Source organism: Bubalus kerabau, chromosome 10, assembly GCF_029407905.1.
Source record: "Bubalus kerabau isolate K-KA32 ecotype Philippines breed swamp buffalo chromosome 10, PCC_UOA_SB_1v2, whole genome shotgun sequence".
In the NCBI taxonomy this organism is placed as follows: domain Eukaryota; kingdom Metazoa; phylum Chordata; class Mammalia; order Artiodactyla; family Bovidae; genus Bubalus; species Bubalus kerabau.
Genome location: NC_073633.1, coordinates 60,763,077 through 60,790,143, shown reverse-complemented (window position 1 = coordinate 60,790,143; position 27,067 = coordinate 60,763,077). Strand labels below are relative to the sequence as shown.

At 37.2% G+C, this 27,067-nt stretch overlaps 1 protein-coding gene across 3 annotated transcripts in view; it reads left to right on the top strand.

Annotated features, from left to right (window-relative positions):
• Positions 1 to 27,067, top strand: part of UNC13C (unc-13 homolog C) — an 860,874-nt gene that overhangs the window by 625,748 nt on the left and 208,059 nt on the right. For all 3 annotated transcript variants that reach the window (XM_055537914.1, XM_055537913.1, XM_055537912.1), the window contains one exon: positions 309 to 442. In XM_055537914.1, coding sequence (XP_055393889.1) covers positions 309 to 442 — 134 coding nt within the window. The remainder of the gene's footprint in view (positions 1 to 308; positions 443 to 27,067) is intronic.

Below are 27,067 nucleotides of genomic sequence, written 5' to 3'. Positions count from 1 at the left end.
TTGGAAGAAGTCACATTAAAGGGATAAGCTCTATAATAATAATTCCTAAGATCATAAACTGCAGTAGAGAAAGATAAACCTTCATTGCAGAACCAAAGCATTTGGAAATCCAAGCCTGGCCATTGTGACTTTACCCTGTGGGATGCCATTCAGTGAAGGGAGAAAACCTGAATGTACTAACTTTGGCTTACATGATCTGAGAGTTGTTCATAGCTCTCTTTATCTGATCCTCCTGTTTGACAGTGATTTTTAACTAAAGTCATGCCCTTTAACCTTTTATTTTGCATGTTGCCTGACCTTCTGAGCAGAGTAAGAAACAGGACATTCCTCGGGAAGATCAGGGACCAACCACCAAGAATTTGGATTTTTGGCCCCAGCTTATTACACTGATGGTCACTATTATTGATGAGGATAAAACTGCCTACACTCCTGTCCTGAATCAGTAAGTACATTTTTTTTTGTTAATAAATGGATTTTATGCAGCTAAAATTACGGAAACATAAACTATTTGAAGTACAGCTTATACTCTTATGACAATGACAGGCTTGTCCAAAATTAAGCTATAGAAAGAAGTATTTTCTACTTTCATCAATAAACATCAATTCAGTGATAGTATGAATTTTTAGTTTCAGCCCCATAGAGTGTGATTATTTCAATATGGAAACAAATATTTCCCCCAAATTTATTTTTATTTGATGTAGAAAAATTTCCTCTTTCTACTGTCTTAGAAAAATGCCATTCCCCCCCCCCCAATGTTAAAGAGCTCGTATTAAACATATTCCATTGTGACTTTTTAATAATAAGGATTTGGCCCCAAATGTATACTTTCAAAATAGTTGTGTATGCTGGATTTAACAAATTTAATGCAGTATTTAAGAGAACAAGCCGATTTTCTCAAATAACCTACGCCTGTGCTGTCATGCATAGAATTTATAAATCCTATGCAGGTGAATTAAGGCAGGCAGGGTGATTGCAGCCATGAAATTAAGATGCTTGCTCCTTGGAGGAAAGTTTTGACCAACCTAGACAGCATATTAAAAAGCAGAAACATTACTTTGTCAACAAAGGTCTGTCTAGTCAAGGCTATGGTTTTTCCAGTAGTCATGTATGGATGTCAGAGTTGGACTACAGAGAAAGATGAGTGCAGAAGAATTGATGTTTTTGAACTATGGTGTTGGAGAAGACTCTTGAGGATCCCTTGGACTGCAAAGAGATCCAATCAGTCCATCCTAAAGGAGATCAGTCCCGGGTGTTCATTGGAAGGACTGATGTTGAAGCTGAAACTCCCATAATTTGGCCACCTGATGCAAAGAGCTGACTCATTGGAAAAGACCCTGGTGCTGGGAAAGATTGAGGGCAGGAGGAGAAGGGGACGACAGAGGATGAGATGGTTGGATGGTATCACTAACTCAATGGACATGGGTTTGGGTGGACTCCACAGTTGGTGATGGACAGGGAGGCCTGGCGTGCTGCAGTTCATGGGGTCACAAAGAGTCAGACATGACTGAGTGACTGAACTGGAACTGGAAAGGTAGTAAAGCAGATGGATTAAAATTCATGGCTGCTCTAGAAGAGTGTGAAATGAACAACTTACCAAAATTCCACTAGCTATGAGACCTTGGGCAAATTATCTAATTTCCTTGGGTCTAAGTTTCCTCATATATAAAATAAGGGCATATTATTACATAATATCCAAGACCCAGTCCACCTTTAATGTTGCACCTTTAGGATTTATTTCACACCCACACACTGAGAGCTATACAACCAAAATAACAGCTGACTCTGCCAACCAGGCATTTGCAGACTGCTTAATGAAGAGAGTATTTTGACTTATTGGTCATACCTGAAATGATGTAGGAATAGCAGAAATAGACAAACCATGAAATACATTCAGGCTTAATATGGAAAACTGGTTTTATTATTTCTTATTTTCTATACTGGTCAAGACAGGGTCAAAAAGCTTGTGTGTAATCCAGTTGAAATTCTAGTTATAGAAGAAATGCATGTAAATACTCTAATTTTTACCCTTTTATGTTTCTTTACCACCAATATTCACCTGCCCCAAATTTCTCCTAAATGTGGAGAAAGTGGTTCTCTCTGGTGTGCAGGGATAGCATCATCATCAGGTTTGCTTTTACACTTTTGTTTTCCCTTTTTCCCTTATATCCAGCTTTTCTGCCTGATGCCAGAGTGTATCATGATGAGCATCTGTAGAGACTTTGCTCTTTTATTTCTTCTGATAGCTCAGTACTAGATCTGCTCTTTTAGCATATAACATCCTCATTTCATCTTGGGTGGCTTTGAGCTGTTTTCTCATTTATTCTTTGGACTTTTCTTGAAGACAGAGTAGATTTCCTAAAGGTAAGGAGATTAATAACTTGTTTCAAGACTGTGCCCTTGGGCTGGGGTAGGCCACTTGATAAATGACCATGGAATGAAGACAAATATCTGCTGAGAAATGCTAATTAAACGTTATTTGAAAGAATTTATTTTTAATCAAAATTTTTTTATGTTTACCAAATATCATAAATTAGAATATGATATTAAAAGATACATTATAAAATCATGGAATCAAAGTTTCCCAGAGTCATCTTTAATCATATACCATTGAAAATATACAAGATTTTTAGTTTCTTTTTTGTTACAGTATTAAAGGAAGTAGAGGGAATATATTTACTTATGCCAAAAATAAATTTTAAATTATGGACTAAATTGAGTCTTCTAAGTATAAAAACAAGCCATGACACAAAGAAAGATATGTCTTTGCTTTGCTTTTTATTTATTAATAGTGTCAGAGTTTAGAGTCACTTTTTTTTCTATGAAAACCTAGCTGGAATAAACCTGAATATCATCTCTTAGGAATCTGTACTTTATGATTATATTTACTCAGATTTTGATAATTTTCTAAAGATGTTTTGCTTACTAAGGTTCCTTAAGGAATCAAAATTCCAAATCATTCCAAAATTCCTTAAGGCATTAGTTTCTCATATCATTAAGTCTCTGTTTTAGGTGAACTCACTTGGATAGCGAGGTGTGACCTTAGTGGCCGATGTTTGTTGTTGTTATGAAGTCACTCAGTCACGTCCGACTCTTTGCAACCCCATGAACTGCAGCACGCCAGGGTTCCCTGTCCTTCACTGTCTCCTGGAATCTGCTCAAACTCATGTCCATTGAGTCGGCCAATGTTTGTAGTTGTCTAATTTGATGAGATTTCCATTGATGCATGTTTCTTTATTTGCATGTGTATCTTCACATTTGTTGCTGTTCAGTCTCCCAGGCATGTCTGACTCTTTGCAACCCCATAGACTGCAGCATGCCAGGCCTCTCTGTCCCTTACCATTTCCCGAAGTTTGCCCAAGTTCATTTCCATTGCATCGGTGATGCCATCCAGCTATCTCATTCTCTGATGCCCTCTTCTCCTTCTGCCCTCGATCTTTCTCAGCATGAGGGGCTTTTTAGTGAGTCATCTGTTCTCACCAGATGATCAAAATACCGGGTTTCAGCTTCAGTATCAGTCCTTCCAACAAGTATTCAGGCTTGATTTCCCTTAAGATGGACTGGTTCAATCTCCTTGCTGTCTAACTGACTTCCAGGAGTCTTCTCCAGCACCATAGTTCGAAGGCATCAATTCCTTGGCATTTCACCTTCTTTAAAGTCCAGCTCTCACAACTGTATGTGACCACTGGGAAGACCATAGCCTTGATTATATGGATCTTTGTCAGCAGAGTAATGTCTCTGCTTTTCAGTACACTGTTTGTCATACGTAGCTTTCCTACCAAGAAGAAAGTGTCTTCTGATTTCATGGCTGCAGTTACCATCTGCAGTGACTTTAGAGCCCAATAAGAGGAAATCTGTCACTACTTCCACCTTTTACCCCTCTATTTTCCATAAGGTGATGGGGCCAGATGCTATGGTCTTAGTTTTTTTTTTTTTTTAATATTTAGCTTTAAGCTGGCTCTTTCACTCGCCTCCTTCACCCTCATCAAGAAGCTCTTGAGTTTCTCTTCACTTTCTGCCATTAGAGTGGTATCAGCATCATATCTGAGGTTATTGATGTATCTCCTGCCTATCTTGATTCCAGCTTGTAACTCATCCAACCCAGCATTTCTCATGATGTGCTCAGCATATAGATTAAACAAACAGGGTGACAACAAACAACCCTGTCTTACTCCTTTCTCAGTCTTGAACCAATCAGTTGTTCCGTACAGGGTTCTGACTGTTGCTTCTTGGCCCGCATACAGGGTTCTCAGGAGACAGGCAAGATGGTCTGGTATCCACATCTCTTTAGGAGCTTTCCACAGTTTATTATGATCCATGCAGTCAAAGGCTTTGATATGTAGTCAATGAAACAGAGATAGATGTTTTTCTGGAATTCCCCAGCTTTCTCTGTGATCCAGCGAATATTGACAATTTGATCTCTGGTTCCTCTTCCTTTTCTAAATCCAGCTTGGACATCTGGAAGCTTTTGGTTAGCATAATGCTGAAGCTTAGCATGCAGAATTTTAAGCATGTCCTTACTAACATGCGAGATGAGGTCAATCATTAGATGGTTAGCACATTTTAGTAGTACCCTTCTTGGGAACTGGGATGAGGATTGACCTTTTCCAGTCCTGTGGCCACTGCTAGGTCTTCCATATTGCTGACATATTGAATGTTAACACCTTGATGGCATCATCCTTTGTGGTTCTGAATAGTTCTACTGGAATTCTGTCACATCCACTAGCTTTATTGACAGCAGTGCTTCCTAAGGCCCACTTGACTTTGTTCTCCAGAATGTCTGGCTCTGGGTGGCTGACCACATCATCCTAGCAGTCTGGTTCTTTGGATCTTTTTTGCACAGTTTTTCTGTGTATTTCCATCTCTTCTTGATCTCTTCAGCATCTACTAGGTCTCTACCATTTTTGTCCTTTCTTGTGCCCATCTTTGGGCAAAATGTTCTCTTGATATCTCCAATTTTCCAGAAGAGATCTCTAGTCTTTCCCCTTCTGTGGTTTTCTTGTTTTATACACTGTTCATTTTAGAAGCCCTTCTTGTCTCTCCATGCTGTTCTTTGGAAATCTGCATTTAGTTGGATATACCGTTCCCTTTCTCCCTTGCTTTTCACTTCTCTTCTTTCTTTTGCTGTTTTGGAGAAGACTCTTGAGAGTCCCTTGGACTGCAAGGAGATCCAACCAGTCCATTCTGAAGGAGATCGGCCCTGGCATTTCTTTGGAAGGAATGATGCTAAGGCTGAAACTCCAGTACTTTGGCCACTTCATGCAAAGAGTTGACTCATTGGAAAAGACTCTGATGCTGGGAGGGATTGGGGGCAGGAGAAGGGGACAACAGAGAATGAGATGACTGGATGGCATCACTGACTCAATGGACGTGAGTCTGAGTGAACTCCGGGAGTTGGTGATGGACAGGGAGGCCTGGCGTGCTGCAGGTCATGGGGTCGCAAAGAGTTGGACACGACTGAGCGACTGAACTGAACTGAAGCCCTCCTCAGATAACCACTTTGCCTTCTTACTTTTCTTTTTCTTTGGGATGGTTTTGTTCACTGCCTCCTGTACAACATTACAGACCTCTGTCCATAGTTCTCCAGGTACTCTGTCTACCAGATCTAATCCCTTGAATCTATTCATTACCTCCACTGCATATTCATAGGGAATTTGATTCAAGTTGTACCTGGCTGGCTTCATGGTTCTCCCTGCTTTCTTTAATTTAAACTGAATTTTGCTAGGAGAAGCTGATGATCTGAGCCACAGTCAGCTCCAGGTATTGTTTTTGCTGACTGTATACAGCTTCTCCATCTTTGGCTACAAAGAATGTAATCAGTGTGGTTTTGGTATTGATTATTTGCTGATGTCCATGTGTAAAGTCATCTCTTGTGTTGTTGAAAAAGGGGATTTGCTATGACCAGTGCATTCTCATGGCAGAATTCAGTTAATCTTTGCTGTGCTTCATTTTGTTCCCAAAGGCCAAACTTGCCTGTTACTCCAGATATCTCTTTTTTTTAATATTTCTTGACTTCCTACTTTTGCATTCCAATCCCCAGTGATAAATAGACCATCTTTTTTTTTTTTTGGTGTTAATTCTAGGAGATTTTCTAGGTCTTCATAGAAGTGATCAACTTTAGTTTCTTAGGCATCAGTGGTAGGGGCATGGACTTGGATTATTGTGATGTTGAATGGCTTCACATAAATCCTCACATTTAGGAATCACTAGTTATCTTATTGGTTAGAAAAGCACAATGTTTCACAAGGTAGAAAGTCCAGATGACTGACATTAGGATCAAGTAGGCTGCTAGATGTGTATGCAGATTCTGAGCCCCACCCCAAATCTATGGAGTTAAAATGTGAATTTGGCCCAGAAGTCTGCATTATTAATAAAATACTCCTTGTGTGTTCTATATACATCAAAGTAGAAAACCACAGGCCAATTTATGAAGAAAACATGTCTGGCTTAAACAAGTTTTGTTTTTATTTTGAACGTTATAGCAAGAGAATGAATGATTTAAAAATACAGGCCTTATTTTTATATTTTTCAATATAATTTAGGGTTATGGATATAATTCATTAATGAAGTACTCAGGGTTATTATGAATAAAAACATTGCAGGCTTTTACTTTTCTAATTTGATACTAATTTATAATCGTATAATGTAAACATAGAGGGAGAGATTTGTTTACTTTGTACACTAGTATGTATTCAGGCATATGTATTAGTTGACTGAGTGAATAAATTGAAGGAAATCTCAGTGTCTGTTCTCTTCATTCCTACTCCACTGATTAATTAAGGTACTATTTTTTGAGGAATACGTATTCACCTTTTCAAAATTATTTTTTACGAAGTAGTTTTCCAGATGCCTATAGAAATCTCACTATTCTATTGAAACTGAAAACTATTAAGCAGAGTGTTTTTAGAACTTCAGGTGTGGATCTCTCCCTTTTAAACAAATGGATTGAGGTATCACTTCAGTCACTCAGTCATGTCCAACTCTTTGCAACCCCATGGACTGCAGCATACCAGGCTTCCCTGTCTGTCAAAAACTCCCAAAGCTTACTTAAATTCAAGTCCATAGAGTTGGTGATACCATCCCACCATCTCATCCTCTGTCATCCCCTCTCCTCCCACCTTCAACTTTTCTCAGCATCAGGGTCTTTTCTAATGAGTCAGTTCTTTGCATCAGGTAGCCAACGTATTGGAGTTTCAGCTGCAGCATCAGTCCTTCCAATGAATATTCAGGACTGATTTCCTTTAAGATGGACTGGTTGGATCTCCTTGCAGTCTAAGGGACTGTCAAGAGTCTTCTCCAACACCACAGTTCAAAAGCATCAATTCTTTGGTGCCCAGCTTTCTTTATAGTCCAACTCTCACATCCATACATGACTACTGGAAAAACCATATCTTTGACTAGACAGACCTTTGTTGACAAAGTAATGTCTCTGCTTTTTAATATGCTGTCTAGATTGGTCATAACTTTCCTTCCAAAGAGCAAGTGTCTTTTAATTTCATGGTTGCAGTCACCATCTGCAGTGATTTTGGAGCCCCAAAAAACAAAGTCTGTCACTGTTTCCATTGTTTGCCCATCTGTTTGCTATGAAGTGATGGGACTGGCTGCCATGATCTTGGTTTTCTGAATGTTGAGTTTTAAGCCAACTTTTCACTCTCTTTCACTTTCATCAAGAGGCTCTTTAGTTCTTCACTTTCTGCCATAGGGTGGTGTCATCTGCATGTCTGAGGTTATTGATATTTCTCCTGGAAATCTTCATTCCAGCTTGTGCTTCATCCAGCCCATCATTTCTCATGATGTATTCTGCATATAAGTTATACAAGCAGGGTGACAATATATAGCCTTGATGGACTCCTTTCCCAATTTGGAACCAGTCTCTTGTTCCATGTCCAGTTCTAACTGTTGCTTCTTGACCTGCATGCAGATTCCTCAGGAGGCAGGTCAGATGGTCTGGTATTCCCATCTCTTTAAGAATTTTCCACTGTTTATTGTGATCTACACAGTCAAAGGCTTTGGTGCAGTCAATAAGCAGAAGTAGATGTTTTTTTGTAACTCTCTTGGTTTTTCGATGATCCAACGGATGTTGGCAATTTGATCTCAGGTTCCTCTGCCTTTTCTAAATGCAGCTTGAATATCTGGAAGTTCACAGTTCACATACTGTTGAAGCCTGGCTTGGAGAATTTTGAGCATTACTTTGCTAGTGTGAGAGATGAGTGCAATTGTGTGGTAGTTTGATCATTCTTTGACATTGCCTTTCTTTAGGATTGGTATGAAAACAGACCTTTTCCAGTTTCGTGGCCACTGCGGAGTTTTCCAAATTTGCTGGCATATTGAGTGCAGAACTTTCACAGCATCATCTTTTAGGATTTGAAATAGCTCAACTGGGATTCCATCACCTCCACTAGCTTTGTTCATAGTTCAGTATTCTTGCTTTGTGAACCTCATAAACAGTATGAACAGTATTGAGATATAACTGAATACAATAAAACTTTACATACACAATGTGTTTAGTTTTGAAACATGAACCATCACCACATTCAAGACAATAAACATATTCATAATTTCTGTGTGTCTTTTGTAACCTATCCCAGGCAACCAATAGTCTGCCTTCTAATACTACAAATTAGTTTGAAAATTGTGTCCTTGTGTGAAATGAATAATATATTATGTACATCCCTTTGTTTAGTTGCTTTCACTAGTTTCTATTTTGAGATTCTTCCGGGTGTTTGTGGGTATCGGTACTTCATCTCTTCTTATTTCTAAGTGATATTCCACTGTATAGATACACCACAAAATGTTTATCCACTCATCTGTTAGGATTAGGCTTAAGGTCAAGGTGAACATTTGGATTTTTTTTCAAGATTAGGTTTCTGTGAATATTTGTTTATAAAATTTTATGTAGAATTTTTATTTTCCTTGGATCATGTAATATGTACATATTTGATATTTCTTAAAATTGCCAAATACTTTCCAAAGTGTTTAACCTAGTGCAATTGAACATTTTACTTTTAGCTATTCAACTAGGTGTATCATGATACTTCCTTATGGTTTTATTTACCACTTTCCTAAGAACTGATATTGACCATCTTTCATGTGCTTATTTGCAATCCATATATCTTCTTTGGTGAAATGTCTGTTCAAATCCTTTTGCCATTTCCAAATTGGAATGTTTATCTTCTTATTAACCAGTTGTAATGGTTAAGATCTACTGTTAGATATGAAGGTTGCAATGTTTTCTGCTATTTTGTGACTTTCTTTAACATTTTTTACATATCTTTAGCAATCTTTAAAAAAATTGATAGAGTAGTTCAATTTGTTGACTATCATTTTTAAAATTTGTTTTTTTGTGTGTGTTTAAGAAATCTTTGCATCCACCGCATTCAAGTTGCAACACCATAGTTTTATTCTAGATGTCTGGTGTGATACAAACTTGTAAGATTTTCTGGGGTTTTTTTTTTTCATATTTTTATCTATCTTTCCCACTCTATTTGTTGGAAAAATTATCCTATCCCCAGTTGTTTTTGCAGCTTTGTCAAAAATCTGTTAATTAAATGTGTGAATCTAATTCTGGACTCTCTGTTCTGTTGACCCATATATCTATCAGTCTAGTAATTATGAACTTCCTCACCTTTTGTCTGGAAAACTTGTTGTGTCTCCTTCAATTCTGAAGGACAGCTTTGCTGAATGGAGTATTATTGGTTGGCAGGTTTTCTCTTTCAGCATTTTGAAAAATCATCACAATCCCTCCTGGCTTGCAAAATTTATGCTGAAAAATTCACTGATAGTCTTAATGGGATCCCCTTCTAAGTAACAAATTGATTTTAAGATTCTTTCTTTGTCTGTTATATTTTCTTTGCTAAAATTCTCACTTGGTTTATGCCTTGCTCTCTGACCTCAGTGACCATCTTTATGACCATTATTTTGAAATCTCTGTTGGGTAAGTCAGTTTTCTCTATCTTACTAAGATCACCTTCTAATGATTTATCTTGTTCTTCTGTTTGAGACATATTTCCTTGTTGATGTTACTTTTTTTTTCATTTCTTTCACTCTTTGTGGTGTTTCTGCACATTACATGTTGGTCTTGGCACACTGTCTCATCATCAGTCCAGGTGAAGCTCCTGGTTGTCTCTCAAACCTTTATGGTTGTCTCCCATAGAGAGGGTGTGCCAAGATCAGTCAGTGTTCCAAGGAAGAGAATATCAGTCAGCACATAGATGCAGGCTAACCAGAAACTGTACCCTCATGGAAGAGCTGGAAAACAATATAATTAAGTTCCTTCCAAGGAGAAATTGGAAAATGGGTAGTTTTACCTGCTTCCTCTACAGAAAGCCCAGGCAGATAGCCCTGAGAATAGGGGAGGAACGAAGGGTGCTCGTGCACCTAGGGAAAAGCTGCTGCTTTGCTTGCTGTCCTCCTGTGAAACGTGTGAATGCAGCCCCATTGGCTTTCAGAGCTAAGTGATTTGGGAATTCCTTTTATGGCAGCCATAAAAATTGAGCCACTAAATACGTGGACAAACTCCTTTCAAGGTGGTACTAGCAATTTGGTTTTATTGTTGGATCAAGCCAGAGAGGGAATGCAGGGGAAGTGCCTACCAGCTCCCCTGGACTCTAGGGACATGTCACTCAGGCTCTAGATGCCTGTTAAATAAGAAGCCAGACCTTCAGGCATCAGCTTGTAAAGTATGCAATCAAATCCCTCAAGGGAAGACTGGACAGTGGACAGTTTTGCCTGCTATTTCCGGGCTGAGCCTTGAGGGGTAGCCACAGGAAGTGAAGTACAGCCATTGCCAAATACGTCTTTGTTTGCAGTAGTCCTTGAGCCACTGCATGTCTCTCAGTGGGATTTTCTGACTTTGTAGTTGTACAGTCCGTGCGTCTGTGGGTACAGGGAAGTTCAGGAGTTCCTTCGTTGTCATCGTGGTCCCTCCCAAAACTACTTGTGCTTGATTGTGTTTTTGGTATTTGTGTCTTTCAAGGAATTTTTCCATTCAATATAAGTGGCCAAAGTTGCTGTTGTATAATTGCTCATGACATTTCCCTATTATGCTTTTTTCTCTTAAAAAATCTTAGTACATTTCAGTTCAGTTCAGTAGCTCAGTCGTGTCCAACTCTTTGTGACCCCATGGACTTCAGCAGGCCAGGCCTCCCTGTCCATCACCAACTCCCGGAGTTTGCTCAAACTCATATCCATTGAGTCGCTGATGCCATCCAACCATCTCATCCTCTGTCATCCCCTTCTCCTCTTGCCTCCAATCTTTCCTAGCATCAGAGTCTTTTCCAATGAGTCATCAGTTTACATCAGGTGGCCAAAGTATTGGAGCTTCAGCTTCAGCATCAGTCCTTCCAATGAGTATTCAGGACTGGTTTGATCTCTTTGCAGTCCAAGGAACTCTCAAGAGACTTCTCCAACACTACAGTTCAAAAGCATCAATTCTTCAGCGCTCAACTTTTCTCAGCAAAGATAGGGTTTACACTGGGGAGAATGGATAGCCGGAAAATCAAAAAACTATTAATCAAAAGTACAAAAAAACAAAGAAAATAAGTCATTTTGAAAGTTTTTATGAATGTTAATTACAGCCTTCTTGAAATTTAAAATAGATGTTTCTCTGCAAATTTCCAAAATAAAATGTTATTTGGACAGAATAAGAAGTTTGTTTTTGTTTTTTTTTTTTGCCCCCGTAGGAGCACAGGAGTACTGTTATAGGATATCTAACTAAGACTTGTACTAATTCAGTCACTTTTTATGTCAACTTTCTGTCTCCCTGACTGCATATTATATAGAAAAGAAAAGGTTCCTCTTGGATTTTCATTTTATTATGCTCACCAGATGATTTATGCACAACTAGATATCTGTGTTATGAATATTATCATCGGCATTTAGGGAACTATGGGAAATTAATTACAGCCAGGCATTGTACTAAGCATTTTTACAGTTTAATGTCTAATTGAATCCTAAATGTAACTGCAATAGAATCGGGGATGACAGAAGGGGTAAGTAAATTTCCCAAGATCACACATTTAGTAAGTGGCAGAATCAGAATCTAAGCAACCCTCTACATTAACAAAATGATGAATTGTAGGGAAAAGATCCCATAAGTAAGGGCAGGGCATTAATCCTTAAGCTCAGTGCAAACACTTCTGATGTCTCAAAGATTAATCTGGATCTGGTCATGAGAAACCTGAAGCAATAATTACAAATGTAAACAGTGGAAGATGTGCCGTGTGATGGCACCACTTGTAGTTGTGCATCAGCCAGTAGACACAATGCATGCAGTTTTAATTTTCTGTAGGAAAAACGCAAATTTGAAGTGTGGACCCACTGGGGCCCTCAGGAAAAACCAAGAAAGATTTTTCTTTTTTCCCTAAAGTTCTCTGCATTAAAAAATTTCGCTGCCCCAACATTTGGGATACACAAAAGTGATCAGTTTTCTCTTGAGGATTAGGTGCAAGAAATGTCAGAACTGAGGCTCACATTTAATAACTCTATAGAATCTAACTTCATACATTTCTATGCCTTTTTATTTTTTTCTTTTTTCTTTTTATTTCTTCTTTTTCGTTTTTTTTTTTTTTTTCAAAAAACACATTTTTTTTTTTCCTCTGGAGGCCCTCTATGTCCTGCTGCTGGATTCTGAACTGGTTGCTCTGTAGGTCTATTGCAGCACTGTTATTTGGAGATAGTGATTGCTACCATTGGTAGAAGGTTTCATTCATTTAACTTAATGTCAGTTACTGGGCAGTATGTTCCAAACTGGAAACCTAGCAATACACAAGACAAAAAAGTTATTTAATACTTTTGCAGGGAGTGGAGAGGAGTTAGATAACAAGGCATATAAAGGAATAGATAATACAGTGTTTCAGGTGTTGATAAGAAGGTAAAGCAAGATAAATAGAAAAATAGTAATTTGGCAGAAGTAAGGGTGGTTGCTAATATGTCAATTTCAATGGCTAAGAAGATACTCTTGGAGAAAGTGACATTTGAATTGAAGCCTGGTTGATTAAAGGAAGGCAGACAGAAACAGAGCTCTGTAACTAACCAGGAGAATCAGTAACAAGTACAAAGTTTCAGGGCTGAAGCCTGGCATGTTGGAGTAGCAGCAAGAAAGGCCATATGACTAGGGGTTAATCAATGGGAGAAGCCATAGGAAAAGTTGATGTCATAAAAGTTTCACTTTTTTCTATTGGGTGGTGCTACAGATTCCCATAGTTGACAAGGTGAACAGACTTTGCTTTCATGTTCTTATTTCAGTTGCTGTCACCTGATATGTGGGCTTCCCAAATGGAGCTACTGGTAAAGAACTTGACTGCCAATGCAAGATACAAAAGACATGGGTTCTGTTCCTAGGTCAGGAGGATCCCCAGAAGGAGGGCACTGCAACCCACCCCAGTTTTCTTGCCTGGAGAATCCCATGGACAGAGTAGCCTGGTGGGCTACAGTCCATAGGGTTGCAAAGAGTAGGACACAACTTATGCAACTTAGGCAGGCAGGCAGGCACCTGATATGTGGTCAGTATTTACTCAGGTTAGAGAGAATGAGAAGTAGTAATTTGGTTAATCAAGATTTTTTTTTCTAGTTATTATCTTTTCTTTAGCAAAGTTAGTTTTACAAAACCTTAGTGGATTTCCTACTATCCAGCTCTGAGTTCCTTCCACACTTTCCTTTACCTTTAAAATTTAAAGACTTAGCTGAAGCATTACCTCTTTGGGAAATCTTCCCTAATTTCATCCAGGATGTATAAGTACCACATTATGTTTCTTCCATGAGTTTGCATTCTGTCATTGCATTTATAACTTGGTACTATGAGTATATGTATATAACTCTGTTTTCTCCACTGTTCTAAAATGTTTTTGAAGGAAAAGACCATTTCTTGTCATCCTTTTATCTTCACAACCTTAGCATAGTGTGAGATGAAGAGATGATGTTCAACTTGTTAACAAATGGAGGTCCCACTGCATCCTGCTTACAAAATCAATTACATACTCAGAAATGTTGGTAGCAAAGTAAAGGCACCTTTAATTAGAATGCCAATAGTCAGGGGAGATGATGGACTCAACATCCCCCCAAAACCAATTCTGAAGATTCTGCTTGGCCATGACATTTTAAGGAGAAAGAGGAAAGTAATCTTAGTTAATCACTGAGACAGGGATTCAGAGTGGTCACCATGCCCACCGCCCCACCCCCCCTAGTGTGCAGACTCATTGACTTCTTGTAATCTTCCTCTAGTTGTAATCTTGTTCACACAGTTTGTTTGGAAGATTACAAGCTTCCAAAGTGAAGGGGAAGCTAGGTGAGAGATCTGGTCCTCTGTTATTTATTGATATTTATTCATTTCTTTTTCTTTGATCTACAGAAAGAACTGACAAGTTAGGCAATGTATTGTGTGATTAAAAGATTTGAGAGGTGTGCTTGAGCCAGAGATAAGCAGAGCATTGGGGTGCCTGGTTTAAAAGTTAATTCTAATGTACCTTTGTTAAAGTGACAAGAAAAAGGGCTTCCTGCTAAGGGGAGTTTCCTGTAAAGAGCTGCTTACAAATCCTCACTTGTCAGAACATGATTCTATTTCTATAACATTAGGGGCAAAGGTCTATCTTCTATAATTTCTTCATGGTGATATAGGGCGCTGTATTCTCAGAGTGGAAGGTGTCAATGTGAGTCTGTAGCATTTCTGACAATTTTAGTCATCTGCTTATATATATAGGCTGAAAGTGAAAGTGAAGTTGCTCAGTCATGTCTGACTCTTTGCTAGCCTGTGGGCTGTAGCCTACCAGGCTCCTCCATCCATGGGATTTTCCAGGCAGGAATACTGGAGTGCATTGCCATTTCCTTTTCCAATATATAGGCAGAGAAACATACAATTATTTTGATGTCTACAGAGATGTAGATTATCATAAGCAATAAAGTTAATCCCATTCTCTTGAGGCCTGTTCTTGAAATTGTTCTAGCCATAGATTCAGTACTGCTCAAGTAGGAGCATCTGACATTATGGCTACAGTCTGGTCATCATGCAGTTAGCTTTTTTCTCTTTTGGTGGCAATTATAGTATCTGTAGAATAATTCTCTATTGTTTGTCTAATCATTAATTGTTTGGTTTGGTGTTGGGGGTTGGTGCCTGCAGGGTTCTACTCAGTTCCAGAGTCATGTTTACTGAGTAAGTAAAATTTGCCAATTCCATACTTGTCCTTCTGCTTTGTCTTCAGCCTTATTCAGATTTTTCTCAGAGATAAGTGATATACCCTTTTCCCATCCTAACACGCAATTGAAACAAAACAATAGATGATTACTTGGTTTAGTAAAGTAACATCCAAAAGCTCCTTACCATAACAGGCCATCTAAAAGCTTATTGTGAGAAAAAGCAGAAAATTGCCATTGCAACTTTATTGGCAACAGATAGGAATGATCATACACAATAGGTGCTTTTTCACTGAATACAGACAGATAAAATGACTGCTGAATCATAGTGAAAGGATTGAAGGGAACTAATTCTAAGCAGTCTTTGTAGCAATGCCTCATTCTTTGACAACGAGAGATCTGTTCATAAATATGCATTATACTTGGGAAACAACTAACAAAAGAGTCTCCCTCCACTGATGCTTGGGCACTCAAGATGTTTGTTGGGGATCACCCAGTGGACATTAAGGTCTTTACTTTTACTACAAATCTCATTTTATTATAGTTATTTTATAAGCCATCTTAGTATTTTTGAATATGATGAATACATCAGTAATAAGTAAAAATAAAGAAAGAGGACTATGTTTCAAGTATGCAAAGATAAATGTGACTTGAGTGGCTTAGTGATCTAACATTTTTGAGCGAGAAAGACTGATCTCTGAGACCTTAGAAAAGTTTTGCAATATCTTTCAAACTGTTTTCCACATGTGAAAAATTGGGAGGTAAAAGTGAAGACATAGGACCATTATCAGAATTCGAGGAGATGAAGGTTAAGAGCACTAGCCCAGTGCCTGGTATTGCTTAGATACTCAGCAAATGTTAATTCCCACCTCTCCTTCACTGCCTCAAGCTCCCTGACCCTGACATGAATTTCAGAACTTGCTTTCCCCAAGTCTGTAATCTGGACATACTGAAGTAGCTTGAGAAACAGTGATCTGAAGGCAGTAAATTCCATTTGCTATTTCCTGCCCAAAGACATTACCCAATGTTTTTAAAGCTTTATCTAGCCGTTTCTACCTGCCTCACTACTACCAGGTAACACCTTCACTGTCTTACAAAATGCTGATTTTAATAGTTAAGCTAGATGCATCCCCAATTTTATTTTTCATATTTAAATTAAATATGTATTTAAAGATCCAAATTCATTAAAATAATGCCTTAGGTTGTAGATATAAAGAGAAAACAGAAGGATAAAACGTTAGTTGCATTTAAATGACATTAGTGACCCACTTTTGTTGTTGTTGTTACAAGAGAACTTAAATACACAAGGAAAAATGATCACCACAGGAAATGTCCAATAGTAGCTGAGTTCACACTACAAATGCTTAAGCTGACTTTCACCTTTAACTGCAATGGTATGATGTGTTTCAGTTGCTCTTTAATTTGTAAGGCTACTTTGTAATTTACTAGTAGAGTCCTGTTTATATAAAGTTCATTCTTCTTGGCTGTTCTCTCTCTTCAAGGTAATGGCAGATAATTGCACTAAGGCATGTCAAATTTTCGTATTAACAAAAGCTAAATTTTAAAAAATAATAATGTTAAAAGAGCAGAGCAAACTAAGTGTCTCAACTTCTGGCTGTGACAGTGAAGTTGCAGTTGCAGACAGGACAGATATCAGAACCGCTGCTTACTCACATGAAACAAAGAAGACGTTTTTCTTCAAAGGCAAACTTTGCATATCAAAATAATACTTCACATATAATGAATTCTAATTTTTATCTGTGTGACTAATGAATCAGTATTATCGGACCTGACAGTGGAAGACTGTGTTTGCCTTATTTCACTAAGAGATTTGCAAGATAATAAATGGAATTGTTAAATTGTTGTGTTTCATAGGATTCGAGGTTTAAAACATTTATGCTTTGCATTAATTGCTGCAAATTAAAAATGGGAAACATTCAGATAATGTTGAAATGGATCAACTATTTCATTAAACCTCTTTTTATAAATGATAGACTAAGTGAAGTCATGATTTCATGGAAAATAAAGAGGTGGAGCTGTACCTTCTAAAATTCAATTTGTACCAATTTTATTTTTAAAATATAAATAATGAAATATGAATATTTAATACACTATATTATACATGTACTTGTTTTAACTTTTAAGTATATATTATAATTCCTAAGAGGTTAGGAAATGGTCATGGCATGCATGCATGCTAAGTCACTTTACTTGTGTCCAACTCTTTGTTCCCTTATAGACTGGAGACCGTCAGTCTCCTCTGTCTATGGGATTCTCCAGGCAAGAATACTGGAGTCGGTTACCATGCCCTCCTTGAGGGGATCTTCCTGACGCAGGGATTGAACTGTCTCTTATGTCTCCTGCATTGGGAGGTGGGTTCCTTACCACTAGTGCCACCTGAGAAGCCCAGGAAATGGTCATGGAAAGTTAAAACCTCTTTCAGTCAAGCTTGTATCATAGTTTGGAATTTATTTATAATTAGCATATAAATTGTTAATATATGGCTAGAGACTGCTGCAGTTTGGGAAACCAGTTAACTCCTGTGAGTATATAATAATTTCCCTCTTCAGTTCAGTTCAGTTCAGTCGCTCAGTCGTGTCCGACTCTTTGCGACCCCATGAATCGCAGCACGCCAGGCCTCCCTGTCCATCACCAACTCCCAGAGTTCAGTCAGACTCACGTCCATCGAGTCAGTGATGCCATCCAGCCATCTCATCCTCTGTCGTCCCCTTCTCCTCCTGCCCCCAATCCCTCCCAGCAGCAGAGTCTTTTCCAACGAGTCAACTCTTCACATGAGGTGGCCAAAGTCCTGGAGTTTCAGCTTTAGCATCATTCCTTCCAAAGAAATCCCAGGGCTGATCTCCTTCAGAATGGACTGGTTGGATCTCCTTGCAGTCCAAGGGACTCTCAGGAGTCTTCTCCAACACCACAGTTCAAAAGCATCAATTCTTCGGTGCTCAGCCTTCTTCACAGTCCAACTCTCACATCCATACATGACTACTGGAAAAACCATAGCCTTGACTAGACGGACCTTTGTTGGCAAAGTATTGTCTCTGCTTTTGAATATGCTATCTAGGTTGGTCATAACTTTCCTTCCAAGGAGTAAGCATCTTTTAATTTCATGGCTGCAGTCACCATCTGCAGTGATTTTTGAGCCCAAAAAAATAAAGTCTGACACTGTTTCCACTGTTTCCCCATCTATTTGCCATGAAGTGATGGGACCGGATGCCATGATCTTCGTTTTCTGAATGTTGAGCTTTAAGCCAACTTTTTCACTCTCCACTTTCACTTTCATCAAGAGGCTTTTTAGTTCCTCTTCACTTTCTGCCATAAGGGTGGTGTCATCTGCATATCTGAGGTTTTTGATATTTCTCCTGGCAACCTTGATTCCAGCTTGTGTTTCTTCCAGTCCAGCGTTTCTCATGATGTACTCTGCATATAAGTTAAATAAGCTGGGTGACAATATACAGCCTTGACGTACTCCTTTTCCTATTTGGAGCCAGTCTGTTGTTCCATGTCCAGTTCTGACTGTTGCTTCTTGACCTGCATACAGATTTCTCAAGAGGTAGATCAGGTGGTCTGGTATTCCCATCTCTTTAAGAATTTTCCACAGTTTATTGTGATCCACGCAGTCAAAGGCTTTGTCATAGTCAATAAAGCAGAAATAGATGTTTTTCTGAAACTCTCTTGCTTTTTCCATGATCCAGTGGATGTTGGCAATTTGATCTCTGGTTCCTCTGCCTTTTCTAAAACCAGCTTGAACATCAGGAAGTTCACGGTTCACATATTGCTGAAGCCTGGCTTGGAGAATTTTGAGCATTACTTTACTAGCATGTGAGATGAGTGGAATTGTGCGATAGTTTGAGCACTCTTTGGCATTGCCTTTCTTTGGGATTGGAATGAAAACTGACCTTTTCCAGTCTTGTGGCCACTGCTGAGTTTTCCAAATTTGCTGGCATATTGAGTGCAGCACTTTCACAGCATCATCTTTCAGGATTTGAAATAGCTCCACTGGAATTCCATCACCTCCACTAGCTTTGTTCGTAGTGATGCTTTCCAAGGCCCACTTGACTTCACATTCCAGGATGTCTGGCTCTAGGTGAATGATCACACCATTGTGATTATCTGGATCATGAAGATCTTTTTTGTACAGTTCTTCTGTGTATTCTTGCCATCTCTTCTTAATATCTTCTGCTTCTGTTAGGTCCATACCATTTCTGTCCTTTATCGAGCCCATCTTTGCATGAAATATTCCTTTGGTATCTCTGATTTTCTTGAAGAGATCTCTAGTCTTTCCCATTTTGTTGTTTTCCTCTAGTTCTTTGCATTGACTGCTGAGGAAGGCTTTCTTGCTATAGCAAGAAGAGATAATTTCCCTCTTCAGTCAAGTTCATTGCTATTAATTTTATTAGCAATTTTTTTTCTGGAACTAATAACTAGCAAACACAAATGTAAACTTGTATTCATTTGATAATTTTTTCACATTAGAAATCAATAAATCTAAATATTTTCTTGCATGTCTCATTTGTGGTAAAATTTTCATTATAATTAGCAGTAAACATTTATTAAGTGCTCACTATGGGCCAGTGGCTGTACAAAGTATTTACATGTGAAGTTTCATTTAATCCTCATAACAGCCCTAGAGTCCCAAATTGCACAGTTATTATCATCCCCATTTGACAGATGAGGAAATTGAGTTTTAAAGAAATTACTCAGTGCTCCACTGGGTAAATTAGTTAAGTAACAGAAGAAATCAAGCCTCTGTCTTTTGAATTGCATTGAGGCTTAACCACTACATTATACTTCTGTGAATTGTGCACAGGAAATAGCCAGTACTGTGTTAAATTACAGAAAATAAGCCTCTAACAAATATGCAAATGTATAGACTTCTTAGCCAGCTCAAAGAAGAGGCAGAAATCTTCAACTGTGGACTGTGTTGAAAGAAAACAACTCTTCATTTGGTTTGATACAGAGAAGACAGCACAGATATAGCATATACAATTTGATGCCATAGCGAGATTGTGAAATAAAGAAAATTTGAACACAGTGCAAAAATACAGTTATGGAAATATTACTTTGTGGCCCCTTAAAAATTAGAAACATAAAATCTTGCCAGTGATTACTCAGAAATTGATAAAAATCTCTTATAAGAAATACTCTATGTCTCTCCTCTTACTCTGAGTTCTGATTTGCTTCTTTTATTGGTTGTATATAGTTGTGAATTTTTCTCCCCTTTTTCACTGAGTAGGTAGGAATAAAGAAGTTGTTTTGGAAACTATTAGCTTTGCAGATGTTCTTACCAGGTTACATCCTGGCTTGTAGAATTGTTTAAATTGGAGAGGAAATTTTCATACTTACAAATAAATAGATAAATAAATATATAAAAGTATGTGTGTATATAAATATACAAATACAGTAAGAAGACTGTATAAGCACAATTAATATTATTTGTTAGTGAAGAGATGCTAGATGGAGAATTGTTTTCTAATGCCAGCCAAAACTGCTGAAGGAGAAAAAAAAAAATCATGTTATTTCCATCAGTACTCAACTATAAAGCAAATGTCAATAAAATTAGATAAGTTAAATCTTGTGGCAACAGTAAAATGATAGAATATACAGTTTTACACAGTACAAAGGCACCAACACCATCACTAACTCTTAATATTGTGAGCTACAATTCAGTTTATAGTCACTGTAAACTTGTCTTTGCCCTTATCCTTCACATTTAATCATCGCTAATTCTGCCTTGGGGCTTCCCTGGTGACTCAGTGGTAAAGAATCCAAGAATCTGCCTGCCAATTCAAGAGACACGGGTTCAATCCCTGGGTCTGGAAGAACCCCTGGAGAAGGAAATGGCAATCCACTTCAGTATTCTTGCCTGGGAAATCCCATGGACAGAAAGAGCCTAGTGGGCTACAGTGCATGGGGTTGCCAAGGAGTCGGTCATGTCTTAGTGACAAAACAACAAAATACAACAAAAGACTTTAGCTGGAAGAGATACTGAACTGTGCTTTCAAAGAACAGAGAGAGTATTTATGATCAGATGGAAATTGAGGAAGAGAGTACAGATAGGAGAAAATGATCAGAAGACATGGGACATTAGATATGTTTAGAAATTATAAGTAGTCTCGGTGGCAAGAGCATGGAAGATGTTGGAGAATAGAGACAGAAGTTATAGTGGGGGTCAGGTTGCCATTGGCCAGGCAAGTCACCTTAATGGGCTTAAATTTCTCTATGCTACTGATTGTGTGACAAGCAATTGATGGTTTTAAAGTAGTGATTTGAAATATTACAGCCTATGTTCATCAAAGGTAAATTAGATGGTAGTATACAGTATGAATTTGAAGAGTAAGAAATGGAGGTAAATAACAGATATACTAACAGATTACTTCAGCTTTTGAGTCAAGTGTGACTTGAATTGGGGATGAGATGGTAGGAGCAGGGCAAGGATAGATTCTACAGCTATGTCAAAGGAAGAATCCACAGGAGAGTAGAAAGAAGATGCTGTGGGTTGTGGCAGAGGTTGATGACCAAGTTTGCCATCTGGATTCAGGCAGGGTTGACTCATGAAGTATTTTATTTAACTAGGATTTCTGTGAGATGGAGCCAGAGAAGTGTTTCCAAATACACCAAAAATACCATAGAGGGGTAGTAAAGTAAAATAAAAATATAGACTTTGAAAGAACCTGTGTAATTATTTAAGTAAATAAAGGATCTTTGAGTAATTTTTTTTTAGCACAAGGATATATTATTATTTCCATTGTTAATAGTAAGAAAACCAAGTTTGAAGCTGCCTGTCATAATAGACAATAAATAAAACTTCTAATGATATCTCAAACCCCAAAGATTATCTTCTGTATGGAAGCAGAGCTTGGCAAGTGAATCTTGAGATTTAAATTTGGACTGTTGCAGAAAATATAAAGTTAATCATTTGAACTGTAAATATTTTAAAGCAAAATCAATACATTTAAACAAAACAAAAGAGCTAGCTGTAAGGACATCATAAATGTTTGGGAATTTCTATTATTGTCATAAGAAAAAGAATGAAAAAAATATGGTCAAGAAGCATAAGCTCTATATCTGATTCTGTCATTGATTTACTTCATGTTTTAGAACATATTTCTTGATACCTAATATCCCTAAGTGTAAAATGAATATAGTCAAAGTTATGTTTGTCTCTCTTCTAAGTATGAAAAAAAATGAATATTTGCTGCTTGTTTATTGGAGAGCTCATGAGCTTTGGAAAATCAGCTCAAGGCTCTAATTCTGACTACCAGCTCTTCATTTGTAAAATGAGAATAACAACAACCAAAATGAATTTTGTGAGCAATAAATGAATGTTATTTAGCTTTTTAAAATAATCACATAGTATTTAGCAAAATTCCATTTGATTTTATTTCAGGATGTGTGTAAATGTTCATATTTTTTAAAATAATCATATTCAACTTCACAGGCCTATTTGAAGTAGAAAATGAAAGTTCTAATGCTTATGTATCATTTCTTGTGAAGAAAAGAAAAAACCAAAATAAGACTCCCTTTACGAGGAGGAGGATTCCTCTACTCCGGCCACCTGGCCCTGAGACTGTACAATGTGACTGACCGGGTCCTTCTCTACCCCATCGATGATGTTTATACTGGAATGTGCCTTCAGAAACTCGGCCTCACTCCCAAGAGACACAAAGGCTTCAGGACATTTGATATAGAAGAGAAAAGCAGGAGTAACATTTGTTCCTATGTAGATTTAATGTTGGTACATAGTAGAAAACCTCAAGAGATGATTAATATTTGGTCTCAGTTGCAGAGTGCTCATTTAAAATGCTGAGTTATGTGCAAACTACATTTTACATAGAAATGTATCTCAAATAGTTCCCATTTGTGTTCTCTTCCATTAGAGGTCATTTCTATGTAAAACCATCAAAATTGCCTTTATAGGTCATGTCCATTTGATGGCCTCTAAACCCTTCAGTTCAGATGGTAAAGCATCTGCCTGCAATGTGGGAGACCTAGGTCGGGAAGATCCCCTGGAGAAGGAAATGGCAACCCACTCCAGTATTCTTGCCTGGAGAATCCCATGGACGGAGGAGCCTGGGGGGCTACAGTCCACGGGGTAGCAAAGAGTCGGACACGACTGAGCGACTTCACTCACTCACTCACTTACCCATGCCTTACAAATTTTTTGTAGTTGGGTATATTTTTTCCAACTATTTTCTGTACATATAAGCATAGAAATTCATTTAATAGTATTTATTTTTATTCTTTTTTTTTTTTTTTTTTTTTTTTTACAAAATACAGGCTCATAATATGTATACTAATCTGTAATTTGCCTTGTTTGCTTAAAACTGCCTGACATTTATCTTTTCACGTCAGTACAGGCAGACCTATCTTGTTTTGTTTAATAGTTGCATATTGTTCTGTAGTTTCATATAACACCATGATGATGCATCCATGGAGGGGGAATTCTGAGCCACAGGAGAGAAGGGAGTGTAAATAACTCAAGTATTGGAATAGCATAAAAACTGAAAACTTGTAGAGAGTCAGGCTTTTGGAAATCAGATGCAGACAGGTCCTGAATTTTCTTTCTTTTTTTTTTTTTTTGCTTGTTTTCTAGCCTGAAATGTACTTAGTAAAAAAATTTTACTATTATTTTAATTGAAATTTCTTTGAATATTAGAGCTGTAAGACTCTCTTATCTATGTTTGCTAGGTTTTTGTGTGTGTTTTTTTTTTTCCTTTTTAGATTGTCCATTAATCACAGCCATTTTTCTAATATTTCTCTTTTTCCTCAGATTTATAACAATTCTTATATTAGTAGTATTATCCCTTTGCCTTTTATATATCTAGTGTATATTTTTCTAGTATGTTGTTTTTATTTTAAATGGTAGTTTGGTTTTGGTTTAGGTTTTTGTTAAATCCTCAACAGTAATAATGAGAACCCTTAAACCTTAGTTTCACAAGAATGAAAATCAAATTTGACATTGCTTATGCAACTGAGAAAATCCTGACACAGATAGCTTATTTTTAGATTCTCTGTTTGGAAGTTATCTGATTAAAAAGTCTAGATTAAAGGAAAATATTTTAAAAGTCGCTTTGAGAATCTTTTCTTATGGTAATTACAACCATTAACTGGGGTTGCATAGCTTATCTCTTCCACCAATTAATCTTTATCCTCCTTGAAAAGTACACACAAATCTTACTTTCTTCAAGTAACCTCTGTGAATGATTGCACCAAATATTCTTCTGCATCATATACTCTTAGCTTTATTGTGTTGAGTAATTTCTACTTAGTGCTGTACTATGTGCCTTTCCATTGTGATCCATGTTTTCTTTCTTTAACCAAAATATAGTTAATTTACAATATAGTGTTGCTTTCTGGTGTACAGCAGAATGCTTGTTTATATATAATTTTTTTTATAAATATATAAAATTTTCAGATTCTTTTCCTTTATTGACTATAGTTTCCTGTGCTATATGGTAGTAGTCCTTGATGTTTATTTTATGCATAGTAGTGATCCTTGTTTCTTAAGATCACATCAACCCAAGTGTAGACAGCAGAATATAAAAACCAGTCACTCAGGATATCTTTGGCTCTTCTTGCCCTGGCTCACTGGTCTAGCTCCTCGGCATCCTTTCAGCTACAGTTGCTGTTCCGCATTCTCCTTTTCTGTTTACGATCCATCTTCCTATTCCTCATGTTGCTCTTCTTTGATATCATGACAGTCACCATCACTCACAGCATACATCAAGTTTCCTGTCACTATTGCTGCTTGATAACAGAAATTCTGAATCCTCTCTTGCCAAACTTGTTCAAACTGCTGCTTCCCATCTCTATACAGGCTGCAGAGTGACCCTCCATTGAAAATAAGCTGCTCTCACAGCCCCTAAGCACCAGTAAGGAGGAGGAGGAGTTTTCTCCAAACTCTTGGTTTTCCAGAACTACTTTTTTCCACAACCAGCTCAACCTTCTCAGGCTTTAGCTTCTTTGCGGGACTTATCAAATGCACGTGTGTGTCTGTGTGTGTGTGTATATATATGTGTATGTATGTGTATACGAACATGATATGTATATATATATATATATATTATATATATAATGTAATATGTATATTTTTACTGCCATCTCTACACTACGTTGTAAACTTCTGAGGGGCAAGGATTGTGTGTTTTATTTAGTACTTAGCCTTCAATTAATAGTGACTTATTAACTAATGTTACTTATTAAATGCTAAACATGTTAACACTTATTTTTATTATATTACCTCTTATTTTACTGGTATAAAATTTTTATATTTTTTTCTAAAATAAGATATTACAAACTTGATTGAAGGTTTATTTGTACATACGCCTCCTTGAATTCAATTCCCTTCTCTACTTGCCCAAACCTAACTATTAGAATGTTTTATCCCCACGAATTTCTTTGTATCTTTATGATAGATTCATGCACATTGTTACATGTATCAGTTTTTTATTCTTCTTTATTGCTTAGTGGATTCAATTTTATGAATCTAGCTCAGTTTATTTATCCATTCACCGACTGAAATAATGACTTTCAACATATATAGTTTTTGTAAAAATATGTTTCATTTCTCTTGGATAAATGCCTTGAGTTGGACTGTTGATAAGTGTATATTTAACTTGATTGGCAAACTGCTTTCCAAAGGGACTGTCATATTTTGCATTCTTAGCAGCATTATATCAGAATTCAAACTTCTCTGCGTCTGTACACTTTCACCAGCCCTTGATATTGTCAGGTGTTGTTTTGTTTTGTTTTATTTTGAACTGTTTTAGTAGACATGTAGTGATATCATATTATAATTTTAATTTGAAAGTACCTAGTGACTAATTGGAGAAGGCAATGGCAACCCACTCCAGTGTTCTTGCCTGGAGAATCCCAGGGACGGGGGAGCCTGGTGGGCTGCCGTCTATGGGGTCGCACAGAGTCAGACACGACTGAAGTGACGTAGCAGCAGCAGCAGCACAGTGACTAATTATGTTGAGCATATTTTCATGTGCTTATTTTTCCATCTAATTATATTCTTTGCTCAATCATCATTCAGATCACTTGCCCATTTTTTGTTGGGTAATTTTTTTTCTTATTATTGGGATTTGAAAGTACTTTGTATATTCCAGATATGTCCTTTATCAGATATGTGTTCTGCAGGTCAATTGCCTTTCTTTTCATTTTGTCAACAGTGTTTTTAAAAAAGCAGGTTTTAATTTTCATAAAGTCCAATATATCAGTATTTTATGGTTTTCACTTTTTGTGCCAGATCTAAGTAACCATTGCCTGATCCTAGATCATAAAATTTTCTGTGTTTTCTTTTAGAAAATCTTTAGGTTTTATATTTAGTTCTCTGATTCATTTTGAGTCTTTTTTTTTTTTTTTTTCTTGTATGTTGTGAAGTTTGGGTCGAGGTTTACTTTTTTTTTTTTTTTTGCATAGGGATATTTAACTACTCTAGCAGACATATTGCAAAGACTACCTTTTCTCCATTGAATTAATATAGCATTTTATTGAAAATTAATTGACCTTGAAGATATAGTATCTTAATTACTATAGTTTCATTGTAAGCTATGAAGATAAGTGATGTAAAACCTTCAGCTATTTTAATAAACACCATTTTTGCTCTTCTATTTCTTTTGCTTTACCATGTAAATTTTAGAATGAACTTGTCAATTTCCACAGAAAAAAATCTGCTAGCATTCTGCGTGAGATTGCATTGAATCTGTAAATCAGCTTGGGAGAATTAATATTCTGACATTAAGTATATTAATTCATGAATACAATGTATTTCTCCATTTATTTAGGTCTTATTTGATGTTTCTCCTCAGTACTTTGCAGTTTTCTTTATATAAATCTTGTACATATATATTCTTAGATTTATACCTAAGTATTTAATATATTTTGGTGCTATTGTAAGGAGAAGGCAATGGCACCCCACTCCTGT